This window comes from Melitaea cinxia, chromosome 8 (assembly GCF_905220565.1).
Source record: "Melitaea cinxia chromosome 8, ilMelCinx1.1, whole genome shotgun sequence".
NCBI classification, from domain to species: domain Eukaryota; kingdom Metazoa; phylum Arthropoda; class Insecta; order Lepidoptera; family Nymphalidae; genus Melitaea; species Melitaea cinxia.
In genome coordinates this window covers 14,407,243-14,431,795 of record NC_059401.1, presented here as the reverse complement: position 1 = coordinate 14,431,795, position 24,553 = coordinate 14,407,243, and the positions used below count along the sequence as shown (strand labels likewise).

General features: G+C 33.2%; 1 protein-coding gene across 1 annotated transcript in view; it reads right to left on the bottom strand.

Annotated features, from left to right (window-relative positions):
* Positions 1–24,553, bottom strand: part of LOC123656063 (dnaJ homolog subfamily C member 10-like) — a 59,316-nt gene that overhangs the window by 3,962 nt on the left and 30,801 nt on the right. The window contains exons 5-21 of the mRNA XM_045591787.1: positions 22,362–22,476; positions 21,580–21,797; positions 20,620–20,788; positions 19,753–19,853; positions 18,610–18,765; positions 17,926–18,134; positions 8,833–8,989; positions 7,467–7,680; positions 6,235–6,347; positions 6,063–6,158; positions 5,620–5,814; positions 4,638–4,826; positions 4,366–4,486; positions 3,058–3,261; positions 2,370–2,476; positions 804–969; positions 300–439 (exon numbers count right to left, since the gene is read on the bottom strand). Coding sequence (XP_045447743.1) covers positions 300–439; positions 804–969; positions 2,370–2,476; positions 3,058–3,261; positions 4,366–4,486; positions 4,638–4,826; positions 5,620–5,814; positions 6,063–6,158; positions 6,235–6,347; positions 7,467–7,680; positions 8,833–8,989; positions 17,926–18,134; positions 18,610–18,765; positions 19,753–19,853; positions 20,620–20,788; positions 21,580–21,797; positions 22,362–22,476 — 2,670 coding nt within the window. The remainder of the gene's footprint in view (positions 1–299; positions 440–803; positions 970–2,369; positions 2,477–3,057; positions 3,262–4,365; positions 4,487–4,637; positions 4,827–5,619; positions 5,815–6,062; positions 6,159–6,234; positions 6,348–7,466; positions 7,681–8,832; positions 8,990–17,925; positions 18,135–18,609; positions 18,766–19,752; positions 19,854–20,619; positions 20,789–21,579; positions 21,798–22,361; positions 22,477–24,553) is intronic.

Genomic DNA, 24,553 nt, shown 5'->3' with positions numbered 1-24,553 from the left:
TAGCGATCGTTACTCATAGTAGGGAACATATCCGCCAACCCGCAGTGGAGCAGCGTGGTGTGAATGCATTATAACTAGATGTTAACTTATACTACAAAACACAAACTCTAGTATGGTTTTCGCATATTGAAATGCGGTTCAGATCAGATCCGATTGAACAAGTACTGACTTTCTGTAGATTATAAGTGGTACATAATATTACTGGAGCCCTCACTTCCTGTATACTCTAAGTGGTACATAATAATATGGGCAACCAGAGGATAGGTTAGATAGATGTAGATAGGTCATTAGAGCATTACCCGCTGGGCCACAGCTCGCCAGTGTGCGCGGAACACGTCACATGCGCGTGCGCAGGCGGGCGGCAGGAAGGCTACGAGCCACGCCTCTTCCGCCTCTCGAGACTCTATCTCTATTGCTTTCTCATCTGATAACTCTATGTCTGGAATTTAGTCAGAATCAAATAAAAAACTAAAAATAATAATAATTAATACTACCTTCAATATTTTTTTTAATTTAATAAAAAAAAACCTTGCCGACTTTTGCGGTGTAAATAAAAATAATCATTATGCTAAATTGAAACATATAAATTCTTAGATCAATTGGGAAGGCACTTGAAATGGCATTTGTCATTAATTTCCACAGAAGTGCAGTGAATGTTCCGGTGGTGATTATTAATAAATAAATACATAAAAGAATCATGGAATAATACTAAAGTAATTTACGATGATATATACTCTACAAACATACAGTAATATATATATTTTTATTATACAGAAAAGATGATATTTGCATAACAAGCTTACCAGAAGTTTCTTTAAGCAATTGGATGAAATCAATAATTTCATCTTTACTGCCGTCTCCAGTGTATCTGAAGTTGATTGTGCCATTCTGTACAATTATGGCCGGTTCATTGTGAATCAAATCACGACAATATTTATTTGTACTCGCTGTACAGGACATTATACCAAACTGTAAGGAATATTATATACGACTGATTAATTTGTTATTAATAATTAAAGGTTTTATTGTGTTAGCTGGTAATTATATTTAAATCTAATAAATATAATAAATAAATAAATATCTACAAAATACACACACGGTCGTCTGTCCCTAAAGTAAGCAACTTAATGCTTGTGTTATAGGTAACAGCCGACTGGTATCTAATGGAATAGTGACTATACCTGCTCGATGTGATTATTTAAATTGGAATAACTTTTTTATTTAAGAACCAATTGACATGAAACAATCGGATAAGCCGTTTCTGCGATTAGCGTGCACAAACGCACAGACAAACAGACAAATATTCTGACAATCATTGTTTTGGGTGCCATTTGCGTTGATAAAGTAAGTATGCATATAGATGTTGTTGTGTTTGTTATTTAGTACAAAGTTCTATTACCTATACAGATGAATAAAATTGGAATGTCTGTTGGTAATTATATATAAAAATTATGTTACATTGGCTATTTGTATACGTTTGGACTCACTGTACTTATTCTACGTCATGTTGTTAGTCTGTGATGCTTAGTGTGATGGGTCATGTATCTTTTATGTTACTATCCTTAATGTGGCTATCCTATTAACTTAATTTTGTTTTGTTTTTCAAGTCATTTTAATATAGGCTCTTAATACTGCTCTTTTGTAACAGTACTAAGATGTATAGATAGGAAAACCTATTACTGGCCTTATTATTGTTAATATTATGTTATTTTAAATTTTTTTATGTTAAAATAAAGGTCGTAAAAATATTTTTTCTCATATATCTTAAATGTACAGACAGCGACTCCTTAAATTTTTATTATATGTATGATGAGTAAGCTCCTGGATTACTATACTATGTAGCTTCATAATAGCAAAAATTAATTTATATATATATAGCTATTTTTAAATCCCCTAAATAATAAGGGTGGCCGCCGGCCCAAGCCAAAAACTTTTTTTACATTTTTTTTTATTTTTATTTTATTATGCTTTGGCTTTAAAAATACACACAACCCTAAACTTTCACCCTTCTACCACCAACCTCTATTTTTTATTAGCGTTTAGCGGCAAAACAACATTTGCCTGGTCAGCTGGTATTAATATAGAAATAGATAGAAGATTCATTATCCTGTTGGCATAGTTTGTAGTGCCCTGCTTTCTGCTCCGGGGGTTGATGGGTTCGATTCCCACATCGAGTCCGGATGTAATATATATATTTATTTATATATGCATTATTTGTATGTATGTTTATCTAAAAAAAAAATAGTATGTAGCCATAGCAGTCGGCTATTACCTACACAACACAAGTTTTAAGTTGCTTACCATAGGAACAGACAACTGTGTGTGTATGTCGTAGATGAAAAAAAAAAAAAGATTGCACATATACTCACACTGATTCCCGAGTCCAACATTTCTATACTGGCCTGTGTGAACGGTAAATCTAAATGTTCCCATGAAACTTGATACGGTGCAATCAATAGCACCCATATACCCATATCTGAAACAAATGCACTCATTATGATAATATTTCAAAACACTTTGATTGTGTGGATGTGAAGAAAGTAATAAACTATTTTGTTTTCCGTGTCCGGTGTTCGGAGCTAGCGCAGGCAGTGATGGTGAGTCTATATAAGCGGAATGGATTTTGTGTACGAATAAAATAAATGGTAAGTTCTAAGTTTATCGTTGAATTTTTTGTGAACTCCCATTAAAAAATGTCACGACCCGCCTCTGGTGGAAATTGTTAGAGGAGACCTATGCCAAGAGGTATGCTGTGATTAGAGACATTTAATAAGTTATAAATGATGCAAACGCATACAATAGCTATAATCTCAGAATATATTATTATTGTTATTATTATATTATTACTAGCTGACCTGGCAAACTTCGTATCGCCTTATTTTTTTTCTTAAATATAATAATTACATATATCAAAACAAAATATACCCTATCATTCAAGTTGGATCAAACTGCACACGGTGTGCAAATTTGATTAAAATCGGTTAAGTAGTTTAAGAGTTCATCGCGGACAAACATTGTGACACGAGATTTATATATATTAAGATAAGCAGGCCGTACCTCCCGAAAGAACCCTGACGAGGTCGGAGGGCGACAGAGAGTGCAGGGCCCTGGCGTGGGCGGCCCGCCGCAGGGAGGGCCGCGTGACGTCACGCAGGCGCTGGAAGGCGCCGCTGCTCTTAAGCAGCGCCCACACGGCCGTTTCACCGCGTTCCGTCTGCAGGGACAGGCACAGCTGCTCCTGCCGCGAGCAGTTGATCACACCTGGAACAGTACAAGCCACTAGCCGTTACATTCTGATCACGATGATGATGGTGGTGATGGTGGTGATGATGATGATGATGACGATGATGGTGGTGATAATGGTGATGATGATGATTATGATGGTGATGATTATGGTGATGGTGGTGATGATGATGATGATGATTTCGCTGCCTGGCATAGGCCTCTTTCTCCATGTAAGAGAAGGATTGCAGCTTAATCCACCACGCTGTCTGTTGTGTGGTTACGGTCAGGCGTGGTGACTATGGGCTGTTGCACATGAGTTTTGAACACCATTTTTGGTGCGAACTTGTGGAGTCCTATGTCCAGAAGTGGACTGCGATAGGCTGATGTGTGTTTCACACGGGTATTGCTAGTCATTTATAGTTTAGTTATATCTAAATGAGTCTCTCATAGACACTAAAAATAATCTATTCGAAACATTTCTCAGATTAGTCTATCCAAGACGGATCCATCGACCGATACCGGTCTCGGTATGACTTGGTTGTTAAATATAACTTTCGTTTTGTCCAAGTTCATACAGAGTTCAAGCTGCCGCATCAGATCCAAGGCTTCGGGAGAAAGTTTGGTCTGCTTCGTTTATTTTGTCGGTGGAAAGTGTCTGCGACCCAGTGTACACACCGTCTTCACCACGTTGTCGGTCATCTCGTCTACGTCACCAGTAGTTTTCAGCGAATCGAATTGGTTTTGGAGTTCCAATTGGAACTGCTCGGAGCCACTTAGTATTTGGGGCAGCATAGGTCCGAGAATAGATTTCATCAAGCGGGCCCGCTCTTTTCGGAGGCATATATTCAGAGTGTCCTGTACTAGGCGGTGGTCGCTGCCGGTGTTAAGCCTGTTAACCACTGAGACATCTCTGAATATGTGCCTTTTTCCGCTATGATGAAATCTATCTCGTTCCTCGCCACAGTATCGCGGCTTTGCCATGTCCACCTCCTTTGGGGCTTCTTTTGAAACTTATGGCTATAATTATTTCAATCAAGTTTAGTTTCAATGAAACTTATATCGTATTATTTTGTTACTGTCTGTAATTTTACTAACACTGGGTAAAGGCCTACCACTAAAGAGAACTTATATTTAACTTACCAAAGTTCATTGCTGGTATTGCACTTCTCATTTGATGAAAGGCCAACATGTTGCTTTCGTCTGTTGTAAAATACAATACCCAGGGAGTTTCATATCCATTTCGTAGTTGATTTCTAATTTTCTGTAAACAACACACACAAAATTAAAACTTTTTTATCAAAATGATGTCCCGCTAATGATGGATTTTATAATATTAATTAAAATAGCAAATAAATGTAAACTAAAATAATACTACAACAATATATAGCAGTAAATTTAAGCATACAACTTACCTGAAACATTTCAAAGTCTATTTTCTCCACTGGATGAAGCATTTCCATTACTTCTTTAATAATTTCATTTTCATCTGTACTCTGTATTTCTTTGACATTTTCGTTATGTTTAAACACTAGCACTGTTTCAGGATTGTTACTTAGATGCGTTCGAATATGACCAGCCATGAACACATTTGCTATACCATTCTGTAAATTAAAAAAAAAAAAAAATTATTTGAAAATGTTAATGCATACAAAATAAACAAAATTAATTTTTTGTTATTATATAATTAGCTGACCTAGCGAACTTCGTATCGCCTTACTTTTTTTTCTTAAATAAAAATTATGTAATTTTATATCAAAATAATATATAGCCTATCTTTCATCAAATAGCACATCACTGCAGTTGGATCAAACTGCACATGGTGTGCAAATTTGATTAAAATCGGTTAAGTAGTCTAGGAGTCCATCGCGGACAAACAACGTGACGCTTAATTATTAAGATGAACAGAACCATTTAAACTCTGTCTGAAAACCACACAGTTGAGCAAGTATTCCATCTTAGAAAAAAAGGTAGAACGAAATGTGCACTGCTACTTCGTAGGTTGGATAATTTCCCTATCAATAGTTAACGATTATAAGCTATTTATAATAAATAATAATTGCGAGGATAAAAACCAATACAAGTGACAAATATTAATGTATATAAACATTGATTTATTTCATGCAGCTATCGAAATAACATATATCATACATGGTCATATACGGTACATCAAGAAATTTTCATACTACAACACCAGAGTTTAGATGCTTTCAGGTTACCAATACCCCCGTATTTCAAAAATAATAATTAATTTTCAATAAATAATATTAATTTCAATAAATATATAAATAATTTTATCCTTTTTCAAAGTATTTTTAATTTAATATGCACATTTTATGAATGTACCTTGTTTTAATAATAAAAGGCTATTTATTATAATTAATTTTCGATACTCACGAGATGGTATGCGATTTTTAATATTTTGTTTTCACCAATGTCTTCATCCAAAACATACAATATGGGTTCATCAGTCTTCACAATGTTAGCTATTACTGGTACACGAACTGTACTACGAACAAACTTTAATACAAATTCTTCCAACGCATCAAATGTATGTGCGCCATTGTAGCGAAGATAGTTGCCGTTTTTACCCTGAAATAATAGTCTTCTTTTACTTTAAATATATAAAACGTTCAAAATAATACTGCCATTTTATAATATAAATAATATATTGTACAACAGCATATTATTAGAAAATAAAAGTATAAATAAATAGGAATGTTTATCTGCTACTATAGTTTTAGTAATATAGATAAAGAAGGCAATGCAATTTAAGTAACATAAATTAGATGTAAGAAATAAATAGGTAGGAGTGTAATCATTAATATATGTATACTTACATCAGGGTAAAACAGAAGTGTTGGGTAACTACCAATCCTCATATTATTGTAACAAAATGAATTATAATATTTACAATTTACAGCTCCGACATTTATCTAAAAAAAATTGAAAATTAATATCACACTCTGTAAATAATCATTTGCAATAACACTAATAAAACATAAGTCTTACAATTCCTTTATAAGTTTCTGCCAACATTTTCCAATGTTTGGCCAAATTTTGGCACGGAGGACAGAAAGGTGAATAGAAATTTATAAAATATAATCCTTCATTTAAATATGAATCTGAAACAAAAAAGTGTGTGTTAGCTCCGACACGCGACTGGAGTTTACTTTTTAAAAATGATTACCGTGATATTTAATTCTTTTTCTCGCAAGAGACTTTCCTATCCACACAAATTCAAATCCCATTTTTTTTAAATATCTCGGGCTTTGGATCGTTTCTTAACGAGTTAACTCCAAAATTATTAAAAAAATTCAATTATACAAACACCGAAAAAACTGTCACATCTATAAATAGTATAATTATGTAAAAAATTTTATAGTTTTATAATATACAGCATAGATAAAAGTGAGAAGCATTAAATGAAATCTGTATATCTGATTGCATTGTTTATGTTTTTATATATTTTTTTAAATAATTAATGTAACTGGTGTAAGCTGTTTTATTTATCATAATAAATAAATAAATAAATTAATTAATTACTTTCACTTGTATATGAATACACATCGCCTGTATTAAAGGTAATAACAGAAAAATATATAAAATAGAATTAAAAATTAATATTTTAATTAATTCTTTGACCTTAGGAATTCTAATAAAATGTAACTCAACATAAGTTGATACTGTAGCATTTAGCACTTTAAATATACTCAACAAAAATACATATTGTTTTCTGTATTTTGAACTGTAGCTACACAGTTATTACCTTCCAACAGAATATGATGTAATATAACAAAGAATTGTAACAAAATAGTACTGAGCAATTCTCTTGATATATTTGGAACATGATATTTTAAAATTTAGGTGATTTTCAATTTTTTATTATTATTATTATTAATATAATCATCTTCATGTTTTAACTATTAGCCAAAAATGGCATTTGAAAAAAATAATTATTTGCTAATTTTTTGTAGTAGTTTGAAAGAAACTAAATTGGTTCCAATAATATTGGTAAAAGTAGCAGAAAAATTTTGTATATATATTTAAATTTCAGGTTTTAATTTGTTAAATTTAAATTCCTTTAGAAAAAACTTTGGCTACTATTGAATATGGCTTTCCTGAATTTTTGATTGATTGATTGATCCAGACTACAGTCTTCGTTACAACGCAGAAATACTTGGCACTTTTCATGTAGGGCAATCCAAAATTTTAGAATATTTTTAATTACTAAAAACACTTACAAAAGCTACGAGAACTCAAAGTCTTGACAAATGGATCTTCATGATATAGGCCATTGTAATATAAATTGTTGTATTCAGTTTGTGATTGGTAATCATATTTCCTTGTGTATGATTGTTCTGATCCATATATGTCATAGTTATGCCTTTTTTGTGGATCCTTTAGAGTTTCATATGCCTCAGTGATTTTTAAGAACCTTTTCTGTTGATCTTTATTCTGAAAGTTATACAAAATAAAATAATGAATATAACAGGAACACAAAATTTGATAAAATATGTGTATCCATATGGTTTGTCAATAAAACCTATCCACAAATAGGGGGGAGAGAATAAGTTATCTTAAAAATAAGAAAAAAGGTGAAGTAATAATATGTGGAATGTTTCTAATCAGGAATTTATTTATGAGGGAAGGGACTAGCTTTTGTAATGTAATATTTATTAGGGGGTCACTGAAAGTGTGACAATGAGCGAAGGGACTAGCTTTTGTAATGTAATATTTATTAGGGGGTCACTGAAAGTGTGACAATGAGGGAAGGGACTAGCTTTTGTAATGTAATATTTATTAGGGGGTCACTGAAAGTGTGACAATGAGGAAAGGGACTAGCTTTTGTAATGAAATATTTATTAGGGGGTCACTGAAAGTGTGACAATGAGGAAAGGGACTAGCTTTTGTAATGAAATATTTATTAGGGGGTCACTGAAAGGGTGACAATATAAATCAGTAAAGTTCAGAGTGACTTTTTTATGGTCAGTCCCTATATAATTTTTTTTTTGTAATAAAGCAGTATATATTTTAGATAATCATAGTAACATAAAATTATCAAAACTAAAATTTTATTTACAATTACAATTGAAAAATTTACTGAAATCATTTTTGTAAATTTAAAAAATATGCATTCAAGATTTTTTTCAAAGCAAAATTTTATCATTTTAATTTGTGAATGAGGTATGATTTTAATTTTTTATATAGTTTATATAAAACCATATTTCATTATATATGTCATACAAGCATGGGGTAAATCATGTTATCTAAACAATTCATCACGCCTTCAAGATAAACTAATCATAGTTTAACTGTGTCACTCTTATCATGCATGAGAATAATTCAAACATAGCAAGAGTGAATGTTCACCCACATCCTGCCCACACATATTTCAACACACTTTAGAAACTTCTCCAATGAATTTGGACAATTTATTACAAAAAATTAATTACTATAATGCACATGAATATTCGAATTTAAAAATTAAAAACATCAAGAACAAGTTACTTAAAATTGATATAGCAATATATCATATTCGGTTTAAAATATTTCGTAAAAATATTTTGGTAAAACTTTTTTTTATAATTTTTTTTTATAATTACTTACAGAGTTTTTGTCTGGATGAAGTTTAACTGCTAGCTTTTTGTAAGCCTGTTTTATTTCTTGAGTAGTTGCATCTTTCGATATTCCTAATATTTCATAATAAGTGACATCAGACGATGCACTTGTAAATAATATTAGCAGTATTAGTGTAAACTTATACCTGTAAAGGTAATAATAACGAATAGTTCATTTTTATATTAAAACTTTTAAGTTCAGTTATTTCAAACTTACATTATTTATATATTGCTGGTAACTTTAAGTTCACACTTTTAATTTTTGATTTTATTGCGCATTCGAAAATACGGTCAGTTTGTGTTTTTAATTTATCATATGCTTTTAAAATTCACTTTATTTGTATTTTGTACCGTTTTCCCATTTTTATCTTATGAGAAACAGTTCAGAAAGCGTATTCTTTACAATGACTTTTAGTCATCTTTCAGTTGTCACTAACAACTTGTCAGTTTGACAATCAGTGCGTTCCACTTAGCGACCGCAACACTTACATACCCCAGCTTGCAAAATAATGATATTTGTAATTAAATAAAAAATACTACTCGATAGATTTTCAATAGCTCAATTCAACTACGTTATCCTTTAAAATTGCTGACCTTAAATTATTTAATTAAAAATCAATAAAGTCGTTGAAAAAAAATATCATTTCATAAAGACGCCGCGTTGGCGCAACGGTCACAGCTATGGATTGTGGCTGTTGCGCTAGCGGTTGCGGGTTCAATCTCCGTACATGAAAAACATTTGTATTGACCATACAGGTGTTTGCCGTGGTCTGGGTGTTTGTGCAGTCCTTGTGGGTCTCCCCACCGTGACTTGGAGAACACGTTAAGCCGTCGGTCCCGGTTGTTATCATGTACACCTGATAGCGATCGTTACTCATAGTAGGGAATATATCCGACAACGCGCATTGGAGCAGCGTGGTGGATTAAGCTCTGATCCTTCTCCTACATGGGGAAAGAGGCCTATGCCCAGTAGTGGGATATTACAGACTGAAGTGATTCATAAAAAGCATAACATCATCTATTATTAGGTGTACAAAAAATAGGCACCCGGTATTATTTATTTTTTACTATGACTTTAAAATATTTAAATTATTTTATCGTCTTTCTCGTCGATAATATTGAAAACGAGAAGTTTCTCTTCTTCAAACGTCGAAATCACGTCAAAATTCGACAAAATTACGATGCCATGTTAGTTCCCGTAGAAATAAATATCACAGATAACTAAAATTACGTAATATTTAATTACAAGAATTTCATACAATTCTTGCGATTAAATTAGTTTAATCACTACTTAAATTTTAATTTCTTTTCGTGCAACTCGGCGTTAGCCTCCCTAATATTATGTGGCAAGGCATTCCACAGAATTATTGACTGCACTGTAAAGGAACAATTGTAGAATGCAGTATGATGAATAAGGTATTTACAGCGTAGTTACTTCATTCGAACGCAGTACCTTGTCAGATTTACGTACTATGAACTTTTCTCTTAGATACTCTGGGGCCTGGGGATTTTTAAGTATATAGTTAAGCAGCGCCAGCATTCTAGTATTCGGGCGAAAATGGATTGGCAACCACTTGAGCTTTTTACGAAAATCGGATGTGATCGTATTTTCGCAAAGAAAATACGAATCTAATAGCTAAATTTTGGAGCTTCTCAAGTTTTGTTAGTTGTTGCTCAGTAAGATCAGGATAGCATGTGTCTGCATAATCGAGATAAGAAAGGGAAAGAGTTTCCGCGAGCGCAATTTTGGTAGAAATAGGTAGCATGTATTGTAAGCGTCTTAACGAATGCCAAGTTGAAAACATTTTTCTACTCACTTCTTTAATCTGCGTTGTCCAGTTCATGTTCTCGTCCATGTAAACGCCAAGATTTTTAACGCATTTACTATATGGTATGGAAGTGTTGTTGATGAGCACCGGAGGTAAAGAAGCCCAGTAAATCCTCAAAATAAAAACCCGACTACCCAATACTATAAACTTGTGATTTCACTGGATTTAATTTAAGACCATAATAGTGACTCCATTCAGATACAGCAGCAAGATCTTTATTAATTATAGCAATAGCCCCAGGCAAGTTTTCGAGTTCAGACTGAGCATTTGCAAATCATCAGCATACAAATGGTAGAGAGAAGAAATGTTATTTGTGATGTTGTTAATAAATATGGAAAAAAGAAGGGGTGATAAGACGCCACCTTGAGGCACATCGACAGGCAAATTAGACCAAGAGTAAAGATCCATTTCCATCTTTACTCTCTGCCAGCGCCTCTGTAGATAACTACGAAACCACCCAATCCCTGATGGAGATATGTTAAGTGAACACATAGTACTAAGAAGCACGTCATGATCTACCGTATTAAAAGCATTACTGAAATCTAATAGTGACAGAACAATTAGCTTCCTGTTATCCATGCCCTGATCTGATCTGATGATCTGATGCCCTCGGTGACTTTAACAAGAGCAGTAGTCGTGTTATGTCCTGTTCTAAACCCTGATTGAAGTGGATTAAGAAGATCATTTTTCGTCATATATAAAGTAAGTCGAAAGTGGACTATGCATTCGAAGACTTTGGAAAGAAAAGGAAGCATAGAGATAGGTCGAGTCAGTAATAGTAAAAGGATCAGATTTTTTAGGTATAGGAATAACGTAAGCAGAGATGTATCTAACTTATCTAAGATAAAAGTATCTGAAATACAGATACAAGATACAAAATACGTATTTTCATCTTGTAACTAAATACCTTTTTTTAAAATTCATTTTGTATCTTGTATTTAAATACCTTTTGTTTGGTATCTTAGTATTTTGTAGATACTATGTTTGCTAAGATACTTTTAGTAACAGATAATTGATTCTATTGTGACATCCTAGGTGACATTAATTTTAAATATTAATGTTGTCGCAGAAACTGAACGCGCTATTGAATCTTTAGTCCCGTGTTTTAGTCTTTTAGGGTCAAATTGATGGATGGCGTGGCAACATTTTATAGAAAAAAAAGAATTGTCTTTTTTTATCCTATTACATGTTTTTAAAGGATTCAGATTCCTCTGTTGCAAGTGCCGAAAACACAGGATCAGGCAGCACCGCTGACTTAGAAACATTGCAATATTTAAATAATAAAGATACCAACATAAAGAGTTTAAATGTTTTTGCTGTTTGCTAAGTTCTACCCCTATGGAGCGACTCTTCTCATTTGGAGGCATGATCATGTGGCCTCATCGAAGGAAAATGACTGATAAACTTTGAAGGATTAGTTTTACTTAAGTTCCAATTAAAACCATAAAAATGTAATATTATGTTGTTTCACGGATGCGCAATCAACGCGATTTATATGTAAAAAATTAAACTTTCATTAAAAATAATGTTGTTTTTTTACAAAAGTATTTTATCTATAAAAAGTATTTGAAAGATACGTATTTTATATCTAGTATTTCAGATACCATTACACAAAGTTATTTGTATCTGGTATCTGAAATACTTATTTTAAAAGTATTTTGTATTTGGTATTCGAGATACTTTATTTGAGGTATCTTGTACATCACTGAACGTAAGCATCCTTCCAAGTATTCGGAAAAATGCTAGAATCAAAGAATTATTAGAGATATGCGAATTAAGTTTTACTGCAATCCATGCGAAATATTTACTCACAAACTCACAACCCCCACAGCTGCACGTTTTTTAGGCAGCGTTTTCAAAGAAAGCTCCTAAGTGACTTTATCATTTAAGTATACACCTAAACCTTCCATAGGAATTACTGTCATTTGGTTAAAGCTCCATGAAAATTGAAGATGGTGAAACGGAATGAGACGGAGGACTTTGTTTTATAATTTGTTATTAGAGTAAAATCAGCAACGCAACGATGTAAAATGGAATTTTTATCGCGTGATAATGGATTAATGTTTAATGAAGTTAATTATTTGATTAATGGTGCCCAGTTATGCGATAATGTGATGGCTTACTATTTTCGTAATGAGAACGGACTAAAGTGTACTTTTCTTCTAACTAATGCCGCAACACGTCAAGTAATCAACTACTCGAGCAGATAATTATGTAGTTAGCCAGAAATTTGAACAAGTAGTCAAGCAACTAGTCAGACCAGTCGAATAAGCATTCGACCAACAAGTCGAGAAACTAGTCAAACGACTTCTCGAACAAAAATACTTTTACCTAGATTATTAGTTAAAAAAAATGGTTTGTATTTGTATATTACGGGTTTTGTTTGCTGTAAACATACGAACAAAATTCTTTTGACACCTTCGCTAAGCCAGACTGCAAGAAAAACAAACCCTCATAAGATTACAGAAACAGCGAAGAGATGATTTTATGGCCTTTTCAGTCATTGGTCTCTTTTAAAATGCTTTGATTAACATTTTTCAACAGTAAGTCTACAGAGCTTAAACAGAATACCTAATTAGCATTTAGAAAAAATTCTATCTCTCTCTGACTCTACTCTGCCTATAAATTAAACATTTTTTATGTTTGGATCGAAATATAATTTTAGATTTTGATTATATGCTATTTTGATTCATTAATTGAATCATCATGTAACATCCCACTTCTAAGTAGAGCCCTCTTTCTCTATGTAGAAGAAAGGACGGCGTTTAATTAAATGCGCTTCCCCACAGCGGGTTGGCAGATATATTCCTTATTATGAGTAATGATCGCTGTCACTATGATAACAATAAAGGCACGATGGGAAGACCCACAAATATGTAATAAATATAATTTTATTCTCATCTTTATTACATTGTGAAACTAACTACTCGTAAACTAAAGGAAATATATATAAAACACAGTTTTTTTATATTAAATAAGAATCCTTTATTTTTTCAACTTTAGACATACATCATTTTATTTTCTAGTAAACGAAAAAAAAAAAAAAAAAACCGGTAGACGAAACAATAGTCAAGTAAATACGCATTATCAAAGATTACTCAAAAAATTGTAATCAGTTCTCGATCAAATTTAAATAGGACTACAAGACAAGCATCAGCTTTCGATTTAAACAAGAATCATGCAACGTAGATCGAAGAAAAAGTAGTCAAGTAAATACGCATTATTGGCGATAACTGAAAAAGGTACCTGTCAGCTTTTAATTAAATTTAAATGCGACAAGACACCCATCACCATTCAATAAAAAAAGAATAATCGAAATCGGTCCACCCAGTAAACAGTTCTGAGGTAACATACGTAAAAAAATGCATTTTCGAGAGCTTCCTTTTTTTAAGGTGATTAAAAAATTAATAGATTCAAATATTTTGTAAAACTTACAAAGCATACTATATTTTGCTCTGAAAACTGCACAATTTATTGAATATTTAAAATATTAAATAACCCTGTAATTGTAATAATAATATTCAATATAATTGTGTTTGCTAGCAAACGAAAATTACCGACTTCATTACATCGACAAGTAATACAAGATAAGTAGACGAAAAAATTAAGAAACGTACTAGTCGCCAAAACGATTTTCGAAGGTTCCCCTCGATTTCTATGGGATGGCATCGTCAGATCTTGGTTTCCTTATTTTGATTGAATCATCAAAATCGGTTCATAAGCGACGAGGTTATTATATTTTACACACATATTATATTTATATATATACTAACTGACGCCAAAAACGTTGTTTTGTCATATATGTTATTAACCCCCTTAATCCCCCCACCCCTCTTAGGGGTATGAAAAATATTATTTTGACATCACTTGCAGAAAATTCATACAAAATTTGGAGTCTTTAGGAGCTATAGCTCGAAAATTTAAATTTTTTATTGTTAACGCCCACCTTCGCAATACTTAATGGGGATGAGTTATCATACAATCCGCTCATTGATCATTTCTATATTACATGTAGGAGATTCCTACCAAATTTGGAGTCGATAGGGATTTATATATAGTTTAAATCCGGAATTTTCCATTGTTGACGCCCCTACAAGCCTCCCTTGTGGGTGGAATTTCTTAAAATCCGTTCTTAGCTGACCTCTACTCGGCGAAAGGAATATTCTTACCAAATTTCAAGTCTCTGCGCCATATGGTTTCAGAGCTATCGCGATGAGTCAATATATAGGTGGAAATATCTTATATTCATACGGTCGAATCGAGAAACCTCCTCCTCCTTCTTTTTTGAAACTTTATTATTTTGCTGTATACAGTACAGATTTACGGTATAATACTTTTTTCGTCTACACAATCTATATTTTATTATAAACTAAAATAATTATAATAGTATACCAAACAACCATTAATTAATTATATTTTACATAGTATAATAAATAAAATACAAAATGAAAGATTCATAAAATCAATTGTTATATCACAGAATATTTTAGACAATAAACGCTACGGGAGCATGCATTATTATTGTAACAGTCAATCAGTATTCCCTTACAGTATTAACATGTGAATACTACTGAGAAATATATCTCGAATAATATAAAATTTCAGTCTTAAGTAAGGAAAAAAAGCTTTAGATTAATTTATAATGCCTTGTGTTAATAATTTTTTTTCTGGTTCTGCTATAGAGGGTAGAGGGGAGAAAATTCATCTTATATGGGAGAAAAGTTGAAAACAGTTCTAAAATCTTCCAGAATCGCACTGGTGTAGACAAATGGTATGAATGTAGCAATTGTAGATGAATTGAAGTATCGGCATACTTTATATACAATTATACATACATACATTGCTATTGCTATGTGATTACGCTTGCTGTGTGGTTACGGCATTTAGAATATAGCCACCCCCTCTCTTCCCGTCGGTGTCGTAAGAGGCGACTAAGGGATAACACAGTTCCACTACCACCTTGGAATTTAAAAAGCCGACCCATGGCGGGATAACCATCTAACTGCTGGTTTTGAAATACACAGGCCAAAAACGGGCAGCAGCGTCTTCGGTGCGACAAAGCCAGCCCTGCGACCTGCGGCTGGGTAGGCGGACTGGTGACCACCAACCCGCCTACCCAGCGTGGTGACTATGGGCAAAACACATGAGTTCACTCCATTTTTGGCGCGAACTTGCGGAGGCCTATGTCCAGCAGTGGACTATATAGGCTGAAGTGATGTGATGATGATGACATTGTTAAGAAATTTACTTTCATTCTCGACTAAAGTAGTTAATTATTCAAAATTTCAACAACTTACGTTGTACAAAATAGTTTAGTAAATAAAACCTTGTAGAATTATTATAAGGAAACTTGCACCTAGAGTGATTTTATTTTGAAAATATGAATATGCTTATTGATATATTAATATTTTATGAAAAAGTATGTGAATAACGGTAAACCAATTCATAACATTTGGCGCTTTCTTTAGGATTATCATGATGCTAATGTTCATCATTACAGCCTATCATAGTCCACTGCTGGACATAGGCCTCCATAAGTTTACGCCAAAAATAGCGTGAACTCATGTGTTTTGCCCATAGTCACCACGCTGGGCAGGCGGGTTGGTGACCGCAGTGCTGGCTTTGTCGCATCGAAGACGCTGCTGCCCGTCTTCGGCCTGTGTATTTCAAAGCTAGCAGTTGGATGGTTATCCCGCCACCGGTCGGCTTTTTAAGTTCCAATGTGGTAGCGGAACCGTGTTATCCCTTAGTCGCCTCTTACGACACCCACGGGAAGAGAGGGGGTGGCTAAATTCTTTAGTACCGTAGCCACACAGTACAGTAGTATGATGCTAATGTTGCGCCACCTTAATTATATGCATTTCGATGGACACTTAGTGATATATACAGATGATTCTCCTCCCTTCTAACCACCAAAGATTCTGTAAATAAACCTGAGTTACGCCCGAAATTTTTTATAGTATAGTTATTATAGCTATTCAATAATTATTGTTGAATTTTTTATTTATCGTGTCATTTTTTATCTTTTAAAATTAATACCCCTCACTCGATACATAATATTGACGCTATTCGTCAACAAATGACAGCTGTTAATTGTTATGCTCTGAGCCATCTGTGGTCTCGCATCTTTATAATTATTACAACGTAGTAACTAATACTTAATCTGTGATTAGTATATCACGATGTAAATACATCTACAGCATAGCATAAGTACGACATTTCTTATAAGTTTAATAGACGGAAATTCTATTTGGATTTGGTTACTTTCCGTTTTAATGTGAAGTAAACTATTATACGTATTACAATTAACTGTATAATTAAAATGGTTATGTTCGTCCAGAAATTATCTTTCTTGAAACCCATTTCCTTTAATATCTCCTTCGGGTATCTGTAAATGAACAAAAATAAATATGATAATACACATTAAAAAATTTAAAACTTGCAGAAATAAAAAAGCAGAAACAGAAATAGTATTTAAAGTGTGCTAAAATAAGGATATTTTTATATGATTTAATATAATTTAATATATTTTTTAAAGATTATTCTACTGTAGGTATTTGCTATTGTCTTGCTCTCGCGCTTGAATCTTACTCTGTACTAAATGTTGAAATTTAAATCGATTATTAGAAGAAGAAGAAGAAACACGTTTATTCGAAGCATCACTCAAAACGCAGACAGTTTTTACACAAAAAAAAATCACAGTTAAATAGAAATAATAATAATTAATAAATAAGTACATATAGAAAAAAGAAATTTACAAGACTAATAATATAGACTACAAAAAAAAAAACTATAACATCAAAAAAAAGTTAAAAAAAAATGTATATAAAAATTTCCAAAGAAGTTATGAAAAAAAGGCGAATAAACAAGAAATGTGAAAATGTGTGATTATATGACCAAATAATACCGACCGCGGCTAAGTGCTGTGCCCCAAAAAGGTATATCACTCAGCTTGGAGTTGGCTTTCATAAAAACAAAAATCAACACTGAATTTCAGTGATACCCGATGTTTACCGAATGTTTTGACGAGCGCGACAAGTACCATTCCTTTCTTCTAGCAATATTATTATATTAAATATCGAACAAACATTTAAAAACTCCACCCATTTAATACAGTTTTAAAACTCCACCCGGAGTAACTATTGAATAGTAAAATTATATTTCGTAATTTTAGTTTTAAATTATAGAAAAGCTAGCCCAGAAATATACTAATTTTTTAAGTAACATAAAAATGACAATGTATTAAGCCTTACCTCAAATGGCAATAAATTTTATCTTTCGGGCATACAAGTGGTGCTCTGTTGAATGCATAAATTGATAGAGCCAGAGCCTCCAAAACATACTTGAGGAAAGAAATCGTTGAAACGTATTGCATGAGAGGCGACATGTGCGACGTCAGTACGAGAAATCCCGCGAAAACAATCATGGTACACGTCGTGATGGCACCAAAGAACGTACCATTCTGAAAGGAAATCAATTAAATAACATTAAAGACCTTTTTCAGATGTTGGCATGCATTGACAATTAGGCAACATTGGTATGTCAGAATTGTATGTCAGAATTGTTGCTCAGACTTTAACAAACGTTTAAAAATATTTATTTGGTTTATCTACCCTTTTCACTGTATATTGCAAATAACTATTCCAAAACGGAAAGAACTGGGGCAGTAATCTTATCAGCTCTTCTGAAAACATTGAAACTTTATGTGGTGAAATTTTTTGATGTTAAAAATTGTCTTATTAGAAGATCTACGTCTAAGTGCAGCTGCATTTTGTGCCGTGAGTCAAGCTAAGAGCTGGAAGACTACCGCTTCTTACGACACTCACTACATTAATTAAGCCAGAAACGTATTTATATCCTCTTGTGTTACATGTATGATTCACCGCGGTGGTGACCACTTGCTGTCTATCAAAAAAAAACAACAAGTAAGTACTTACGATTGCTTGCACACAAGTGCCTATGAGATTTCCAATAGCGTCAGCCAACAGCGTGACGTTGGCCAAAACCAACACGAACATTGCAAATCGTTCAATTTCCACCGGTTGGCCGGTCAACACGTATGATGGCGCTGAGTATACAATGCTAAATGAGATCTAAAAATTAAACAAAAAAAAATCATGTGTGATAATGCTGATCAATAATTATTTAATATTTCGACCCGTAAATCTTAAGTTTTAATTGACTACTTGTTTTTTTTTTTTATACATTGTATAAGAAAGACTGTTTTATTACTTAGGCTATATATAAATTTTCTGGGATGGATTATAGGAATTTAGTCAAACTTAAAATTTCAAATAAAATAATTTATAATTATATAACAAAACTAACTGTGCCCGAGACTTCGTCCGCGTAGAATTAAAAAAAAAATCCAAGATACTCCTTATTACATCAGCTATTTGCTAGTGAAAGCCCCATCAAAATCAGTCTATCTGTATTAGAGATAAGCCGGAACAAACAGACAAACAGACAGACAGACAGACAAAAATTGTAAAAAATGTTATTTGATATATGTACAGTGTAATGTTATTTTGATATTTGTGCTGTGTGGTTACGGCAGTTAGAATAAAGCCATCTCCTCTCTTCCCGTTGGTGTCGTAAGAGTTGACTAAGGGATAATACAGTTCCACTACTACCTTGGAACTTAAAAAGCCGACCGATGGCGGGATAACCATCCAACTGCTGGCTTTGAAATACACAGACCGAAGACGGGCAGCAGCGTTTTCGGTGCGACAGTAGGCCTTGTAAGGCCTACGTCCAGCAGTGGACTGTATTAGGCTGAAGTGATGAAGTAAAAAGCGGTTATTTTAATAGTACAAACAGACACTCCAATTTTATTTATATGTATAGATTACTGGAATGTATAAATCATTCATCATCATCATCATCATCACTTCAGCCTATCGCAGTCCACTGCTGGACATAGGCCTCCCCAAGTTCGCGCCAGACATCCCGGTCTTCCGCAATCCTCATCCAGCAAAAAAAATAATATAAATCATTAAATATATAAAATTGTGTTAAGCTTACTTATAAATAAATAAACATTAAAATAAAAAAAGATTTATTTAAGATGATTTATTTACCTGTAATGGTATACTAGTAATCAGTGTAGCCGCGTAGTAGGTCTTGAGATTATACCAGTTGTTGAAGTTTTCTTTTTTCAAGACCGGCAATTCGTCGGGAACTAGGGATCAACAAAATGAATATTAATTTAACTAGACCATATTGAGTTACAAAAATATATTGCTACAATTGCTTGACATAAAAGCTTAAGTTTTTATAATGCTTCGAAACGAGTGTTCTTATTTTATAATTTACTAGCTGACCCCGCAGACTTTGTTTTTTGCCATATATGTTATTAACCCCCCTAATCCCCCCTCCCTATAACTTAGAGGTATGAAAAATAGATTTCAATTCTCAGACCTACCCGATATGCACACAAAATTTCATAAAAATCGGTCTAGCCGTTTCGGAGGAGTATCGTAACTAACATTGTGACATGAGAATTTTATATTAAGCTTGATATTTTTTGTAATCCTATGTTTTTTTAATACATCTGTATGAGTATGGCAGCCGTGTCATTTTTAAATAACTGACCAATATGACCATATGTTTTTTCAGGCCTTCGCGCCACCGATCCTTTTTTTTCCCATATAACTAGGTCGGCAAACAAGCGTACGACTTACCTGATGGTAAGCGATTACCGTAGCTTATAGACACTTGCAACACCAGAAGCATAGCAAACGCGTTGCCGACCCTATCCCCAATTCCCTTTAGGAGCTCTGGTCACTTTACTAACCAAGAAACACTGCATGAAAATAGTATTATTTAGCTGTGATCATCTGTAAGGTCGAGGTACTACCCCAGTCGGGCTGGTCCATTAATTGAGCAGGAAATTTCCTGATGTGCCCTACCTCGGTTAAAGTTTGGTTGTAAAGACGTCAACTTACATTTTAATACTCCGGGCATCATAGAAGTGTAGCAGAGGTAGGCGGCGGAGACTATTAGGAAACCGAGATTGTTGAAAGTTTTTGATGCATCGTTGCCCGTGTACTGATAGAACAGACCCATCAAGACTCCAAGAACTATATGCATTAGTATCTTTAGATGCGTTACTGTCTGTGAACAATTGTACATATTTTGTATTCATTTTATAGACTCATGAATTACTAGCGACCCGCCCGGTTGCAAAAACTATCATTATTCCTCTACTATATTATGCATGTGTTATACGTATAAACCTTCACCTGGAATCTTTCTATTTACGAAAGAAAACCGAATCAAAATCCGTTGAGTAGTTTTAAAGATTTAAGCATACAGACAGCGGGAAGCGACTTTGTTTTATACTATGTAACGCTCATGTAACGATTAATAAAGTTTTCTGTGACATTTTGGAATTTACTCTTTAAGAAAGATATAAGGTTCGTGGTATGAAACAAAGAGTATATAAATGGTATGAAAAGAATATGGGTAGTGAACTCTTGTGACAGAACTGATGCTGACGCTCAGTGACGCTTAAAGTGACGTTTTATAGCGCTTTTAGCTGTTTTTATATAGTAGGTTATGATACACTTAGCAAGCGTGAACTTAAGTTTTGATTTTAGACTTAAAAAAATATAGTTCGATTATTTTAAATAAATATAACTTAATTTAATAGACAATTTTAATTTTTAAATGTTATGGTAATCCTGGGAGTAAGCATCAATCGCTTGTCCGAGCTGCCACACATGCTTTTGTATTTTTTTTTTTTATTTTAATTATTGCATTATACCAGTATAAATTTTGTATTTTTTTTGTATTTTAATTATTGTATTATACCAGTATAATGGATAACTTCAAAATTACAGTAGTTCCACTGTATTCGGGTTTTAATTCAATTCTGATAAATTGGTACAAAATTAAAATCTTACCCAATCTCGATATAGTTGAATAATACATCGTCTGAAAAGCACATTAAACTTATACAGCTCCGGTGGATTGTTGACAACAATTGTTAGTTTTCCGCAAGCGAATTTTGGAGCTGCTTGTGGTTCAATGGGTGACTTCTCGGTAAAATAGTGACTGCTGCTGATTTTCGCCGCCAAATATTCATTTAGTTCACCGTATTCACCATTCGCTATCTCCAATACTGGAATCATTTTAATATTTTTAATATTTTATTGCATGTTTTTTTTTTGACAATTTATTTAGAGCTTGGATCCAAAAGTTTTACGGCCAGTTCTTATTATCAATATACAGCTAACCTGCAGCAGAGCAGCTTGGTAGATTAAGCTAAGACTCTTCTCCTATATGGAGAATGAGGCCTATGCCATGCAGTGGGATGTTACAAGCTGAATCAATCAATCTACCAGAGGTAGAATTTGGAAACGATTCTTATGGAGCGTATGTCAAAAAATGTTATCTCTATTAAGGGGGGATCCAGCAGAATTAAGCAGTCACGGATAGATAGATAATAGAAAACAGCGTACGTTTTCTACGGAAGTTTAAATCACCTTGGCATCAAAAAGTTTTTGGTACAATGCCATCGCAGTCGTCATCTAAGCAACAGTTTTGCTTATCATCGAAAACAAATGTTGTAATTTGGCATTCATTTTAATGGAATAAAATATAGAAATTCAACGTAACTTTGTATGCGAAGAGTGCAATTAAGTATGACTAAAATACAATATAAAGAAAGGAAATTTATATTTACTGTAATCGGCAGGATTGTGGTATTTAGGACACTGTAGGCCCAATGATGCGAGGTAGGGCACAGTGTCCTCGCTCGGACCATTGTAGATGCACCTTCCCTCAGCTAGGATGTATACCTTGAACATTTCAAAACGGATAAATAATTGTTTATAGCAACGTCTTAAATTGACATCGACATGTATAGTAGTATGTACAATACACATTTATTAGATATAACTCAAAAACTACTAATATTATTAAAAAACAAATAGTTATATATTACTCTGGGTCACACTACAAGCATCAATTTTCTAATAAAAAAAAAAAAGAATGATCAAAATAACATAAAAATAACGATGAATTTAGAACCTCCTTTTTTTGAAGCCGGTTAAAAAAAACTACACCATTCCTTTTCTCGTTAAAATATAACTGTTTATTTTATTTTCTAGGAAGCAAATACATGATTCGTACAAAATAATATTCAATTAAAAAGAAAATTTTTGATTTGATATTATTAAACTCCATTTGGTACCCATATAGAGAATTACAAATAGTTGTTTAAAGACAACGAAATTATTTCCCCACCTATTAGATACGTGACTAAAATAAGAATGGTATTAAAAAAAGTTAATAAAATAATGGAGTAATAAATATAAATAATAAATAATAATAAATAGTTAATACATATTGATAGGTTTTTATGCTATTAATTTTTTATTCTCAATTAATTTTAAGTTTAGTAGATCTAACATCGTCATCAAGATAATCTCAAATTAATAAAACAAAATTAAATGCAACGAAGTAATTTACATCTGATAAAAAGTCAAATGACGATATTCATAAATATAACATGAAGAAATGTTACAAGTTTGAATCCTTTGAATTTTAAATTAACAAAATTCGTAAAAATGTCAAAGGATAATGAAAACATCGTAAGGAAGTCTATAACACGGTATAAACTCTGTGAAATAGCCAATTAAAGCAGAACCATTAATACAACATTTCTCCTAATAATGATTAGGGGCCGTTGGCTAGCAAATTAATGCCATTAAGCTTTTATTGTAATACTAGCTGTGCCCGCGGCTTCGCCCGCGTTTAAATCAGTTCGTCACAAAGTTTTCCCGGTAAACTTCCTATGAAACTCTCATCAAAATCGGCTTAGCCGTTCCGTAAACCTTCCTCTTGTAACCCCCTCTCCATTGGTGAAACCGCATGAAAATCCGTTCAGTAGGTTTTGAGGGTATCGATCACATACGATACACTAACTGTTGCTCGCGACTACGTTCACCCGGACGGTTATGAAGATATGCATTACTATTAAGATGTTCAACGCAATTTTTTTTTATTTCAGTTAATTAAAATGCTTATCAAACTGAGTAACTTTTTAAAAGGCACAATTTAGTATAATTTAATAGTTAATTTTATAAAACCTCTCTATACACCACATTTTTAATTTTCATACAAACTATCAACCCCAATTAAACCTCCTTAGCGGTCAAATATCGTAAAATCCGTTCTTAGCGGACGTCTGCTAGCTATAATCTACCTCCCTGCCAAATTTTATCTTTGTCCAACCTGGATGGATAGACCATCCAGCGGTTTTTGAGTTCTCTTGAGTGAGTTAGTGACCTTTCCCTTTTATATTTCTAGATTACGATGCATTATTTGGACACCTCCTCACCATCTATAGATCACACATTTTAAATTTCAAGTCTCTTACTTCAAAAACATAGGACTTTCATATAAACTTCCAACCCCCGTTTTATCCGCTTAGGGGTCGAGTTTCGTAGAATCCGTTCTTAGCAGATGTCTACGCCCTACCTACCTGCCTTTCAAGTTTGTAGCTGTTATAGTTTCAAAGTTTTCGTGATGAGTGAGTCCACCTACCTAACCTCGTTTTAACCCCAAAAGGGTGTTGATTTATAAAGATATATTATTTGGACACCTTCTCACCATCTATAGAGCATACATTTTAAATTTCAAGTCTCTTACTTCAAAAATATAGGACTTTCATACAAACTTCCAACCCCCGTTTTATCCCCCTAGGGGTCGAGTTTCATAAAATCCGTTCTTAGCGAATGTCTTATAAGGATCCTACCTGCCAAATTTCAAGTTTGTAGCTGTTATAGTTTCGGAGATTTCGTGATGAGGGAGTCAACCTACCACACCCGCTTTAACCCCAAAAGGAGTTGATTTCTAAAGATACATTATTTG